General features: G+C 33.8%; 3 protein-coding genes across 4 annotated transcripts in view; 1 reads left to right on the forward strand and 2 right to left on the reverse strand.

Moving 5' to 3' along the window:
• LOAG_18168 (zinc finger protein) overlaps window positions 1–3,655 on the forward strand; it is a 4,955-nt gene extending 1,300 nt beyond the window's left edge. The window contains exons 3-11 of the mRNA XM_020450834.1: window positions 453–685; window positions 962–1,087; window positions 1,194–1,289; window positions 1,455–1,579; window positions 1,870–1,999; window positions 2,289–2,406; window positions 2,519–2,640; window positions 2,820–3,006; window positions 3,290–3,655. Of these exons, the coding sequence (XP_020305438.1) occupies window positions 453–685; window positions 962–1,087; window positions 1,194–1,289; window positions 1,455–1,579; window positions 1,870–1,999; window positions 2,289–2,406; window positions 2,519–2,640; window positions 2,820–3,006; window positions 3,290–3,429 (1,277 nt within the window). The 3' untranslated portion in view covers window positions 3,430–3,655. The remainder of the gene's footprint in view (window positions 1–452; window positions 686–961; window positions 1,088–1,193; window positions 1,290–1,454; window positions 1,580–1,869; window positions 2,000–2,288; window positions 2,407–2,518; window positions 2,641–2,819; window positions 3,007–3,289) is intronic.
• Window positions 3,656–5,536: 1,881 nt separating this feature from the next.
• Window positions 5,537–10,717, reverse strand: LOAG_18169 (hypothetical protein; the record flags this gene model as incomplete). The annotated part of the gene is made up of 14 exons (XM_003143160.2): window positions 5,537–5,731; window positions 5,822–5,999; window positions 6,409–6,523; window positions 7,067–7,283; window positions 7,380–7,540; window positions 7,639–7,753; window positions 7,978–8,130; window positions 8,290–8,435; window positions 8,773–8,949; window positions 9,043–9,308; window positions 9,480–9,561; window positions 9,749–9,953; window positions 10,150–10,364; window positions 10,543–10,717. The coding sequence occupies 14 exons, from the start codon at window positions 10,715–10,717 to the stop codon at window positions 5,540–5,542; spliced, it is 2,397 nt and encodes a 798-aa protein (XP_003143208.2). The 3' UTR covers window positions 5,537–5,539.
• A 128-nt stretch (window positions 10,718–10,845) lies between these two features.
• LOAG_18170 overlaps window positions 10,846–14,401 on the reverse strand; it is a gene marked incomplete at both ends in the record, with an annotated part of 15,183 nt that continues 11,627 nt past the window's right edge. For both annotated transcript variants that reach the window (XM_020450835.1, XM_020450836.1), the window contains 9 exons: window positions 10,846–11,064; window positions 11,268–11,414; window positions 11,623–11,724; window positions 11,807–11,909; window positions 12,353–12,438; window positions 12,730–12,873; window positions 13,086–13,175; window positions 13,633–13,792; window positions 13,992–14,171. In XM_020450835.1, coding sequence (XP_020305439.1) covers window positions 10,846–11,064; window positions 11,268–11,414; window positions 11,623–11,724; window positions 11,807–11,909; window positions 12,353–12,438; window positions 12,730–12,873; window positions 13,086–13,175; window positions 13,633–13,792; window positions 13,992–14,171 — 1,231 coding nt within the window. The remainder of the gene's footprint in view (window positions 11,065–11,267; window positions 11,415–11,622; window positions 11,725–11,806; window positions 11,910–12,352; window positions 12,439–12,729; window positions 12,874–13,085; window positions 13,176–13,632; window positions 13,793–13,991; window positions 14,172–14,401) is intronic.

The raw sequence follows: 14,401 nt of genomic DNA on the forward strand, positions 1-14,401 counted from the left end.
ATATATATATATATATATATATATATATATATATATATATATATATATATATATATATATATGTATAATTCCCTGGTTAACAATTTGAATATATTATAATCCAGTACTATTTCTAACAGCAATAGCAGTCTAGTTCTTTTTTAACTTTGAAAAGTTAACAATATAATAATATTTCTTGGTTATCAACAAGGAGATCATGCATAACGAGTAATAAAAATGCAATAACTCCCCCTCGAATTAGATTACAAAACACTGTCTCGCTTTCCTGAAATGGAATGGAACTATGAAGTATCGCTTTGTTGTAGTGTTTAGGTTACTTAGGAAGTTTTAAAAAGTAGTTTAAAACAATTCTGTTATTTCCTACTCCAGGTATTTCGTGTGTTTAGAAATCTTGAAGAGTTTTTCTCTTGGTGTTTTAGCCCATGAAGTTTATCTTTACATTATACTTGTAGTGTTAAAACGAGCTCAAGATATCACAGAAGAACGGAAAAATGAACATAAACGATGGCGTGCAGCAATCGATGGATATGCGCAGTATTCAGAATGGATTTGTAAAGTTAATGAGAAAGTGGAAGATATGCCAGATTTGGATAGTGGCGGAAGTGTTGCCACTACCGATGCTACAGATGATCCAGAAGCAGAATATTTCATCGCTGTGGATTCAATGAAGGATGTTATTGACCAGGTAGGTAGGAATTCTCCCAACAGCTTTACTAGAATCGGTTTTATGTGAAATTTTTGGGAATATAGAAAGGAAGTGATTAACCAATAGTTACAGAATTTTTTGGAAAATAGCAGCACTTTTGACTAGTTTATAATTTGTTAATGGTCATTAGGAGATTTAATGTTAATGTAAGTTAAAAATAATTTATTTCAAGTAGTTTTCATAACTATTTCGTTGTTGTCCATATAATTATGTAGTATTGTTTCGTGGTCATTATTACGAGAGCTTGTTTTTTAGATTCAGAAAGCTAGAGCAGCGCAGTCAGAGGAAACAGCGGAAAGTGATGCGAAACTAGATGAAATTTTAAAATACTGTGAAGAAAGTGCGAAACGAATTGGTTCATTTGAAGATAAAAATATTCAGGTCACATATTTTTCCATCATGATTAATTTTCAGGACGGCATTCTATGTTAGGAAGATCTCTATATTCTTGACGGTAATCAATGTTCAGTTATTATTGAATTTTCAGAATTATCAAATGTTTATATGCTTCGCTTGTGGTCGGGTTTTCGATGATGAAATCGCAATGCGGAATCATATAAATGAAATCCATCTCTCTAATAAGGTATGCCTATTCTTCCAAATAGTTGACAAACGGGAACAAAACGGAAAGACAAACGGGAGAAATTAGAAAGAACAATTTCTGATTACTGGATTGAGAATCGTAATGCAAAGAATTGTGAAGAAAGTTGGCTGCACCCTTTTTGTTTGAGAAAAATTGCTTTTTCAGGACTATATTTTCAAATGTAGTTACTGCTACAGACGTTTCAAATTGAAGCATCATTTGCAACGCCATGAACGTACACACGATCTATCACTTGTGCATACTTGTAATCGATGCTCTTCATCATTTCGGTTGGCGTTTTACGAGTCTTTCTTATCATTAAGATCCTGGTAGTGAAAGAGACTTATTATTTAGAAAATTCTGTGTTTAAGTAGATCGTCCAGTTGCAAACGAAATAATTCAATTTTTTTAGAAACAATGTTTTTATAAGCAAAACTGTTGCTCCATCTACGATAACCGGTGAATCGTGCTATGTGATATTGCTGTGACTCCGTGTTAGATATCACAGTACTGAGATATATACCAGAGTAATAGAAACATATGAATGTTTAGAAGTGCATGTAAGTTGAATGAATTTTAGGAGTTTCGAATCGTTAATTGTACATAAAAGTAAAGCTCATGGAATCGATGAGAACGGTGCAAAAATTTTGAATTTGAAGTATAATTGTAATAAGTGCAAGCAGAAGTTTGGGACTTTTATCGAATTGAGTGTAAGTCTTATGCTAACGAGATTATCGCTGTTTAGAGGCTACCAGTAAATTATTTCTAAAGTGAGGGGTAGGTGAAACAGATGTTATGAAGATTTATTTTTTGAAATGATGGACAGGGTGGTTTTTTGCATTCGTAAATTCTGGAAACAGCAGGAGTGTAATAGGTTGGGTGCAGCTGGGTCATGGCTTCAATCTTTTTTTCAAGTTTTTTGCTTTCATATGTGCCATTAAGAAAGTTTTTGATTAACTATTCGTAGGATTTATTCGAATTACAACTAACTCATTTTAGAGACACAAATATTTTTGTTTGAATGAGTCTCGCATCAAAGAGCAGAAGAAAGTCAGTGGTGCTTCTCCTTCTTCATCTACGAGTTCGATATTTTCTCTGTCTTCAAGACAGAAAGTTGGTATGTAATTGCTTTGTTTTAGATGATGTTTTCTCACTGGACACATAATTTTGATTTTGCTTTTTGTTCTCATCATTATTTTTATTTTGTTTCTTACTGTAGACACTTTTAGACAAAACATGCAGAATATGTAATACGAAATTTGCATCACGGCAGTCATTAATACGCCATATGGGTCGAATTCATCCGCAGGAAAAGATTGATGAAATTAAACAGTATGAAGTAATCCAGTCGGTAAGTTTATTTCTCATTTGATTTCAGGTTATTCGTAGATCAGTCCACTTATGCTTCTTATCACTTTTCGTTTGTTTCTTGTCGTACTTATCATTGTTTGTTGGAATGCTGATTAGATTTAATTAAGCCTCGTTCTGACCAGCATAAGCCAACGTTAGATCAGTCTTTTTTTTTTTCAGCCAGATCTTCCGTTTGCCTGTAATATTTGTTCGAAACGTTTCACGACCAGAACCTTAATGTTAGTTCATCGTAAGCGACACGAAGGAAGGCATTTCGTCTGTGAAATATGTAAGAAGACATATCCATTAGCAAGTGAATTACGAAAACATGTCAAGCGTGTACACGGAAGCTCTTTGGAAGGTTATGGTAAGCTTCATCCAGTTTAATTTGGAACCTCTTTACATTTCTCTTCTAGAATTTTCGCATATAAAAGACTGTAATAGATTTTGCTCTACTCTTGAACTTCATTCATTTACTGGACAGCTCATAATAGCAGTTCTCACCCAACAAATCTCGAGCAAATGACCCGCTTCTTTTTTTGTTTTTTCTGTTTACTAACTTTTGGAGCCGTCTAGTAAATGAAACATGAATTTCTATTTCCTTGTTTCGAACAAAAAAAGAAAAAAAAGTGCAATTTTTGAATTCCCAGGGACATCGAAAGGTTCGAGTGCAGAATACAGTAGTGCAACCGCCATCGATAAGCAGAATTTAAGTAAGCAACAATCGCTACCAGTAGAGCAGTACAATAATTGCGATTACGAAGATCTTACCGATTTCGGTGATTTGTAACTAATGTTTGCAATAATAATGTTGGTGATTTCTGTAAAGATCGACACGTAGTGAATCTAGTATTGTACACTTTAATCATATTAAGTTCGTTGTTATTCGCACAACATAATGAATGCTGTGAATTGGTCTATCCTTTTTTTTGTTGATATTATGCTTCCCGAGATTACTCATGATGGAAATTGATATAGCCTTTACAAAATTCTATACACATGATGTACATATGAACATTAAAAATTCATTTAACCTTAATTCCACACAATCTCGATCTTTCTAGCTTCCAAGTAACCTCAAGTGTCTGCTTTTGTTTTGCTTTTTTTTTCTGCCTCAAGTGCCAAAATTTGGCTTGTGACAATATGAAGAAAAAAAGTAGTATTGATTCCGTAATTATATCAAGTTTTATTAATCACAGTGGTTTTCGCCTTACATAGAGGAAGGTATGCTGAATTTTACAGCATAAATAAATGACATGATGCTTCTAAAAACCTTTGTGAGGGAGCTGTTCTACAATAATAATAATAATAATATTTACGCACAGCACGATTTAAAATACTAGAGAATGCCCGATTCACAAAGAGATAATATTTATATCGATGTGTAAAGGATGCAAACTTAATTTCATCGACTGTTTGAGGATGACTGATTTCTTTATAGATTTGAAAAGTGGAACATTAGGAGAGATAAAGCGAGAAGGGGAGGAGTAAAAGAAATTTTTAGCAAGGGTATAAGTGAGAGAGACCGGGCACACCAAAAAACAAAACAAGGAAAGACGAAATTAAAAAATATTTTGAACTAAACACAGATGAGTATCTAAAATGCACAGGATTTAATGGAATCTAAAGAACTGTAATCTACGTATATTCTCAGCGTTGTGGAGGGTGCAAACAGCATATATTTTACTCATTCCCGTTATCACTACAGTACTTCAGTTGCATCTCAGTTATCAATGTCATGTAAAATACAGAGACTACCGATATAACACGACTAACATAATGCTTCTATGCCACTTCAGTTACTTTTCTGTGATAAATGCTCTATTCTGCAATTACTATTTTCCTATCATTTCAGATTTATGTTTCACATGACGAGACGTTTCAGCAGCTAACGTCATTACAGCTAACGTGTATACGTGATTGAATTCATCTATTTACTTCAAGACGACTGGTTCAAGAAAGGAAAAAAAAAGATATTCAATAATCTACAAATCCTACAGAAGAAAAATGTTTGTAGTAGTCAAATGCACTTTCAAAAAGGCTCCCTTTTTTTGCCAGGTTAGAACACATAATGTTCTCAGCATTCAAGTTTGAAGATTTAAAATTCTTGTTGAGCTAACATTTCTTCACAATGATTATAGCTCACATTAGCCGAATACATTCAATAAATTAGTCCAATTAAAGCAGGAATGGGCAATTAATTTTTCCAAAGGGCCAATATGAGAAATTGGAATGTTTTCGAGGACCGGACTAGTATATCTACCTCAGTTCTACCCAATGCAATTGTATCCATATACGTGTATATATACTATCCCTTCAATAAAAAAGTAAATAAAACATTGTAATAGATTCACTGAAAATGCAGAAGAGCTAATTACAACATTATTTAATGCGAGATGATAGATTTGTGATGAAAGATCAACGGACTTTAACATTGGAGGATTTTGATTTAAGGCAAAGGAAGAGCGACGAGGGACGGCGATCCGGACAGAAAAAATTTGCTGGAGTTTGACCGAATGCCCAGGTCAGAATTAACGACTTTATGAGCTTTAAACACAAGACAGCATCTAGAAGAAAACTCCCGGAGACCTTAAATAATTCCAAGACCATATTAACTTTTGAGTAAAATCAGGAGGTGAAATTCAAGAACTATTAAGTGCAATTTCATGATGGAAAATAGACACAGTAATAAAATTTAATAAGGGGATTTACAACGAAAAACGAAGTTAGAAGACTGATCTTACAAACTTTTCGAAAAATGAAGTAAAAATTAATGGATAAATACACTTCTACTTCCTGAGAATAATTTCTTTAATGTACCAAAAACAATAACGTACAGTTTAGGCAAATAATAATAGCAAATTCTTGCCACTGAATGAATGTATAATTGAAAAACCTCTTCAAGCAGATCTACCATCAGCTTCACTAAGATTAGTGGCTTCAGAAATATTATCAGCCATATGCATATCGTGATCCTCATCTTCCATTATAGTATTAATAGTGTCTTTTGTTGTTTCTATGATTCCTGTAGCATCTGTTCCATCATGCTCATCGCCATTATCACGATCTAACGAAAGCAACATGTTTCGGAACTAAAAAATCAAAATTTTTCGATGAGGGGGAAATTCTAAATTTCCACGATTGTAAATTAACAAAAGTAGTATCACTATAAAAAGACTTACAGCTACAATTTGATTAGCCATTTCGATATGACCATTAACCGTGTCACGTTTCTGGGCTGCTTCAGGACGAAGTTCTTGAAGCGCTGAATGTGGATTGAACATCAACATATTACGCCGACTACTAACAGCTTTTTCATAAACTTTAGCTGCTTCCGATGGACTATACTCCTGTATTTTTCTGAAAAAAATGAGAATTTTGAAAAAAGTGATATTAAAAAAGTGAAAAACAATGGACCATTTTAATTATCTGCTAAATTTACCAAGAAAATGAGTACATAGCACAGTAAATTCTTGAAAATTCAAATGCGGGCAACGAAGAAAAAACCATTAACGATTATTTGGTGTACGCAAAACACTATCAGCCATGTGCATATCCTGACCCTCATCATCCATTACAGTATTAATAGTGCCTTTTGACGCAAAATTTCGGAAAAAATTTTGAAAAAAAAACTATACTCCTGTACGCACATCATGTGCAATATTCGTCCATAGCAATCAATAAGGAGCAATTATATATTTTCAATTATTACTAATTTCATTCAAAAGGTGCGCAAAGGCAAAGAAATTGAATAATTATGGTTACTTACGCATCACTAAATCCATAAAGTTTCATCAAGAAATTTTTCAGATAGAGTAATATGAAACATGCTTGACTGTTCTTCATACATTCGTGAAGCATACTCTTATCTTCCGGAAATCGTCCTGTAACAAGGATTTACATGAAGATAAAAATTATAATCTCAACGTGTACAGACGAAGGAAGGAAAGAAAAGATACAGATAACCGCAGTGAACAACCATATTTTGGTTATTCAATGTAGTCTTCCAGCCCGATATTCGCCATATTTCCATATTTATCACTATTATCCTGTTTAATCTTTTTATTTCCAGTAACATTCCCAAAATGTTACTTTTCTAAAGGTAGTCGCTTTGAGCAGATGTGACTCAGTTATGAATAATGTAAACAGAATTAAAACTTAATAACTTTACGAAAGTTACCCATAGAGAATCAGGAAGGAAATTTATATTGATCTCTCCGATTTCAAAGAGAGGTCGAAGTGGGTAAATAGCTATGAAATAAAAACTCTGGCTAACTGCAATAATAATAATAATGTAATGACGGTAACAAAAATAACAATAATAACAGTAATAATAGTATAGTAATAACAGCAATAATAACATCAATAATAGTTAGTAATAACAGTGGTAACTGATAATAAAATGAAATAGCCTGCTTGAAACTAACTATAGATAAGCTCGGGCGCGTATTCAGCTTCGTCGTCATTTTCTACATTGTTTGGTCGAGGAAGAAGTTGCCCCATAAAATTATTGATTATATTTTGCCCACTTATAGAAACAATGGATTCTATTCGACGGATAACATATAATGGCTCATCTATCACCTGATATGGAAACATTGCCAAATTATCCGCGACGAACAGCCATTCTTCCAATGTCAGTTTCTATAATACATTGAAAAGGTATAAAAAAGGCATGTGTTTGGCATAACCCAAACCTTTGAAATTAAAGAAAAAAAAAGTAAAAAACTTGATCAAAACCTCTCGGGAATCCTCGGAAAATAATCGGAGAACAGAAGATAAAAAGCTTCTTCGCTGTTGCCGATTACCGCGAAGATTTTGATAGAGTCCACTCAGTAATGCTTGTCCATCATTCGTCATTTTCGGCACTCCGTTTATCAATTTGGGGTTCTCAACAGAACCTAAAAATGAGGAATTCAGGAATATAGGCACTTCCTCGAAAATATGTAAGAGAATATATCTAGAAAAAGCCCAAAGATTCTCTAATTACAACAGCTACCTGCGGCAGTTACTGTCTGATCACAGACTCGAATACCACGGAGGACAGATTCCGGGTCCTTCTTTATGATCATATGCAAACGAAATGAGCATCGTATACCTGCTACTGCCTTACTCTGCAACTTCTTCAAAATCTAATAACCAAACAACATTTCTATGAAACTATATTAATAAAAAATTTTCAGCACAACCATTCACTAAGCAATGAGTCACAGTAATTAACATAGGGATTTCATATCGAAGTTTATTTGAAGGAAGATATCACCAATCCTTACTGAATCAGTACTGCCAAATTAAAATTTAGAAAAAAAAAAGAAAAAAGGGTGATGAAAGTACCAACCGGAACCATGCCAGCATATTTTGAATCGATATCTCTCAACATATTTTCTACTTTGTTCCGCACAAGAGTATTTTGATCAGTGGACATGGCGATCAATGTTGGAATTGATGAACCCGGTGTCACCAACCCTTGACTTAGGGTTAGAATTGCAACCTACAAAATTTCCATCGCTACAGAATTTTCAAGAAAAAAAGTTTTTGAATCCTTTACACTTCATTTCCTTAATATTGATAAATTATTTCGAAAACCTGAAATCTATTTCACGATCCCTGCCCCTGAAAACACCGTAAAGATGATGGATTTTATGATTACCTGAACAGCAGCAGTTCGCACAGCATCACTTGAGTTGTAATATGAGTTCAGCACTGCATTCCAGTAAAGCTGTATGATCGCCGAAGCTAATCCGGAATTCGCCAATTCCATTTCTTTCAAATCATGTTCTTCTTTTGACATATGCCCTATAACCTTATATTTATAGCGTACAAAGTCACTGTTAGAAACTAATTACTGATTTTGTAGGCAATAATGGTACTTTTTTATGTACTTCCTAAACATAGAACGGTTGTTATTAATGCGGTCCAAACCTTTATTTAACCCAACTACTCATTGGATTCCCGAAACTTAAAACGCCTGGTGTTAGCTCATCAACAAGCGCTTCACAAAATGCTTGAGCATTTTACAACATATGTTTTGCCAAGCACTCAATCGTTACCAATCTCTTGCCAATCCAGAATGGATTTCAAACATGATTTTTTTTCGAGATTTTATTTCGATTTTTATAGCAAAAAATCCCACATTCACTGTTATTTTTGACCATTTTTGATTCTTCAGCACTCAAGAATAATTCCAAATTCTTCAGAGCTTGTATTTTCAAACCCAAGTACTCTTTATCATCAGTTCCTAGCAATGTCATGTACATATTCCGCAGCTCCGTCCGTGTCAGGTACTCCGAATTAGTTGCTGTGAAATTCCCTGAAAGTGTAAACAAAAAACTTTTTCGTAAACAATGTTACAAATTCTACAAACATCATAGATTTAAATTTTTGATTTCAGCATTATACTAACCAACAGCATTCAAAGCCTTTAGTCGAATATCACCATCACGATATCTGCAGAACGTTGTCAGAATTTGAAAAATCATTTCAACAAAAGGGTTGGGTTTTGTAGATTGTTTTTCCTCCTCATCATTCTCCTCATTTACTTCCGTTGATGGAGAGGATGGTAGTAGTGCTGACGCATTCGCATCTAGAAATTTCTTCGCTTCTTCATCATTTTCCAATATTGTATCCAAATCGAAATAGCGTGACATCAAACCGATAGAAAACAACGACCTGGAAAAAACTAACAAATCCTAAATTCAAAGTGAAATCGTTAAAAGATATGGTTTCAAATATAATCAAATTGATTATTACACAAAAGGGAAAATAAGAAGAGAACTAATGGTAACATCCACTAGTAAATTAGAATGGTCTAAACAGCAAGATTATCATCAAACACTACACCTTAGTACCATTGGTTTCTTCACTGGTGGGATTCCAGGACTCTGCTTTCGCAATACATCCTCCTTTATTTGATGCAAGTACTCTACAAACCGTATAAATCATTAATTGATGCCATATACCAATCATGAATCACATTATTTTATGTTAGAGCAAAATCCAAACAGTGACCCTACACGGCAACATGAAATCTCACAGAGAATAGTGTTGTTAACTGATAAAAATATTCAGAAAGATCTTTATAAAGATTTTACGAAATGCATAGAACTTACTCAAATATTTGAAAAATGTTTCAATAATGGCTGGAGTTCGTTTCTTCCATTTATTGTATATAGCCGCATTACAGGCTAACGATGAAGCAATGATACGCATACCACCATCTTTTACTAGTTGATATAAACTTTCGTCGAGTGTTTTGAGGAATGATTCTGATGGATGATCCATCAGTGGAACCACTCTTTCCAACATATTGATAACCTTTATCAAGACGTACATTATATTTATATTCATATAATGATAACTGCGACCAGAATTAAGAACAAAATTCTTGAAAATTTTCAAATATCATCAAGAATTATCTAGAGCTTCAAGAGACTTCTTGAGAAATTGAACTTTCGAGTTTCGAACCAATTTAAACAGCTACTTCGTGAAAGCTACTGTAAATCAGTGGCACCTGATTCATGACTTGCTGCTCTGCAGGTCCGTTCATATTCATTGAGAGATACGGTTGTAGTGTTTCAGCATGTTTGACCATCAAATCTGGTTTTGCTTTGCTAAACAGCGATAAGGTGGATAGACAAGCCAGCATTCGTTCTTGATGTTCCTTATGAGCTGCCGCTGCATTCATAGAAGTGCTTTCTTCGGCACTACTTATCACTTCATCACCACCTTAAATAACATAAAAGTGCAGTAATTCACACTTTCAGAAGCTCATCAAGAAATTTAAAAGGGAACGCATAAGAAGTAAAATTACAATTAAACTACACAATGCGCTTAAAATACAAAGTTAACACAGCAAACCGTATTATTTTTTGGAATAAAACTCTATAAACAGAAATCGAATCACCTGAAGCCATTTTAGAATCTAACGTAAGAACGTTATCCACTAACGTATCCACAATCTGTCGTGAAGCAAATAGCAATGTTCGATCATTGCTTTTAAGTAAACTGTTTAGTAGCTGTTCAAAGAAGTCCAGTGTATTTTCCTTGACACATATTTGTACCATATCAGTTAACGTCATTACCTAAAAATGATGAAGACATCAAGAGGGGATATAGGAAAAATTAAAAATCATCGGTGATGCTTGTTTTTTTGTTTTCTTCCTGAAAGAGCCATTTGAAATATTTCGTAGTAGAAAAGAAAGTAAATTCATAACTTGTTAATTAATTGAATAGAATCACGTTCACGAGCAGGTTGGAACAACAAGCTTTGCATAGTATCAATGGTTAGCTTCTTTACTCCTTCTTCATCCGATATGCGACGCACAATCCGCGCCAAAATTTCTGGCATTTTGTCATAATCAGGCTGTTTTTCGCAAATTTCACGCAATATACGTATTATACGCTTCCGAACTGCTACACCAGAATCCTACATTGAAAAGTGAAGTCAAGCAACGTGAAAAAAAAATGACTGGAAGAAACACAGACAAAAAGCATTAATTCCTAAACTATAAATTAACTTTGTAAACTTGCAATGAGATGTGTCGCCTATCACGTCAACAAACTGACGATAAAGTAGTGAGTGCTATTTTCAGTTTCATTCACATTTGAAACTTCGTTTTAATCAATAACCTTGATGCGTTCAATTAATAATGGATAATACTGCGGTACATATTCAGGCTTCGCAATCAAATACTTTCCAATAAGTTCAATAGTCGCTTCACGAACTGCTGCATTCGGATCCATCATCCTTGCCTGAACTGCTTTGCGCACCTCGGGCTGCAAAAGTATATTAGTTGCTCTTCAAATGGACTTAAGCTTAGACATGTCGTATGTGTGCAACCAAATTGAATCACGAATAATGCGAAATCATGAAAGTCTTTGAAATTAATCTGAAAGCTATCAGAACTGCAAAACACAGCAAATAAAATTTTCCTTTTCCTTCAAAAAACTTTGCTGATGCTTTACGAAATAAAAAAAGACCTACAATTTTTAAAACTGCATGATCTGCTTCAATAATCAAAGTTAAGCACCGCATTGCTTTGGTTCTTAAACCTACTGCTTGTTCCGCATGTATACCATACAAAATCTGAAATACTTCCAAATCATTATAAGATTCTTCAGTAACCTTTATTTATCAATAAACATAATTTTTTTAGAAATATGCTAACATGGTTGAGGTATGTCGAAAACGATTGGCTAAATTCTCGGCTTGATGCCAAGAATCTTACAAGCCATAACGCATCACTATCCATCAAAATGCTGCCAGTTCGTCTGAAAAAAAAAAGATGCAATAGACACAACACGAACGGTCGCGACAAACAAGTAAATGCATAATTCGAAGATATACCAAATGCAAAAAGGAATCAATTAACTGAATAAACTTGCAAGGTAAGGGAAAAATTCCTTCGCCCGCATGAGCCTCCTATCTCGTAAAGTTTGACGGTGACGTAGAATAAAGTCTAATCACCAAAAGTAAAGAAATAAAAAGAGAATCTACTGTTTAGAAAAGATGGTGGGAAGCTAAACGAATAATCAGGAAAAAAAAACAATGCTATCACAGTACTAAAAATTGATTACCATAGAGAATACCTGCTGGTTGTAATTCCATGTTTTTCTACTTTTGAAATTACAAACAAGATCAAAAAGAGCAAACGTTACGATTTTAATCAATGTAATATCGTTATTTAGTTGAAATATTCTTTTAAAAAACATACGCAATTTGTTCAGCACGTTTCCTGATATGTCTTTTGTCAGCAGTTTTGATGAGAAATACCTTCATTATTTGACATCGTTCCAAGACCTAAATTCATTTATAAACAGTACAAAAATTCCTTGCAAATTCCTCTTTAAAAACATTACAATCAGATTCGATTCATTAAATCATCTTCTGCTCAACAATCAGTCGTGTTGTGCTGAAATGCTTACTAATAGTTAACTTAATCATGAATTATATTCCTACTGGAAAAATAATCAACACTATAAAATATGTTCAACAAATGTATCAATAGAGTTAAACTAAAATTGAATACTGAATAGACTACAGCGATTAAATATAAATTATTAAAAGACTTGCACTCAAAAATGCGCTAACCCTGGCAGATTTCTTTTCAAATTTTCGCTTTTCCTTATCACTGATTTCCGAACTATTCATGATTTGCTTCAGCTTCTGCTTTGCTGATTCTGCTTCTTCATACACTTCCTTGTACCAAATACCGACATAAAACATTACCGCATACTGGAAATTCCAAATTAAAGCTTTTAATGCAGTTAAAAATCTAGCAATAAAAATTAACCGCAGAAGCGGAGAAAGTACCAAAAAGTTTTTTTGGTATTTCCTCCGATTCTTTTTTTTTGAAGATGAAAATGATGAAAAGTGAATTTTTTTTTTTTGAAGATGAAAGTCTACGAATAAATTACACTGCTGGTTGCGTGCAAAAAATCAAGTACCTCGATGGAAACATCAGCATCGCCCCTTCTTTCAACGAGATAATCAATCAAGGCTCGTTGGACTTTCTTCATCTTATCCGCTGATGACATCTGCAAAGAGGACATTCAAAATGAAATAGAAATAGATCTGGTAGAAGATTAAAATCAACTTCAATAAAATCGGCCACAATTTGCACATAATTGGCACTCATTAAAGAAATGAAGTCACTGACAAATGAATTCTTTAAATTTCACCTTTCCTATGCTGAACGTAGAAAAAAAGTACTATAGAAGTCCCTCTCGACATCCTGAATAGAAGTGAGGATAGGTGGGAAATAAAGGAGTAGGACGACACACATATTTCACAAGCTTCAAACAAGCCAAAATAAATGCACTTGTTGCTTAGTTGAAATCATATTATTAAAACGACTGCTAACTTCATAAATTGGCAAACTGGAGAGATCGATTAATTGGCATGGTAAATTCCCTAGGACAAGCACTGAACTGAACAGTTCTGGTAAGATTGACAAAACTGATTTGATTGGTGTGTATAACAGGAAAAGCTAACATGACTGATATCAATGGTATCTATATCGCCAGTCCGTTCTTCCTCCTCAAGCTCTTCGTATAACAGTGTTTTAACAACTACATCCAGCCGAATATCATCCGATATAGTTTGTTGCATATCTTTACGCAGCGAAGCAGTTACTGTACCCAAGTAATCTAAGCTGTAAAGTAAAACGCAAATAGAGAGAAGGTAGTTGAAAATATAAAATGGAGATATGCATAGAAAATAGAATTATTTTTCTGAATGTTTTATTCTTGTGAAAGAATTCTAAATATCCGTCTCTTGTAAATCATACCTTTGCCGTTTCATATGACTATAAACTATTTAAACCATTATGTATTTGGGAGTGTTAAAGATACCTGGCAATTCTCAGTGACATATCAACATTTTTCGAACGATAGAAAGTAACCAGAACATTGCCCAGTAATGTCAAAAGCATTTCAGCAGCGGGCCATTCAGGTTTATATAAGGCAGTAAGCAAATCATGCACAAATTGATCAAAAAGACGTCGATAATCTTCTTCCGATTTGGCTGTACACCTGCAAATCGGGACAACAATGATCTATATCAAAAAACAAAAAAATAAATAAAAAATCTGCATACCTGAGTTCATGATTCAACTGCACAAAAGCGAGAAATTAATGCAGGATAAATAACACTAATTCATTAAGTCCTTTGATTATTTAAAAATCCAAATTTGAAAAACTAGCAATCAAAACAAACTGCGGTTAAAGACGGAAAATAGTATTTGATAAACTTACTTAGCTAG

This window comes from Loa loa (assembly GCF_000183805.2).
Source record: "Loa loa unplaced genomic scaffold supercont3.214, whole genome shotgun sequence".
Lineage (NCBI taxonomy): Eukaryota > Metazoa > Nematoda > Chromadorea > Rhabditida > Onchocercidae > Loa > Loa loa.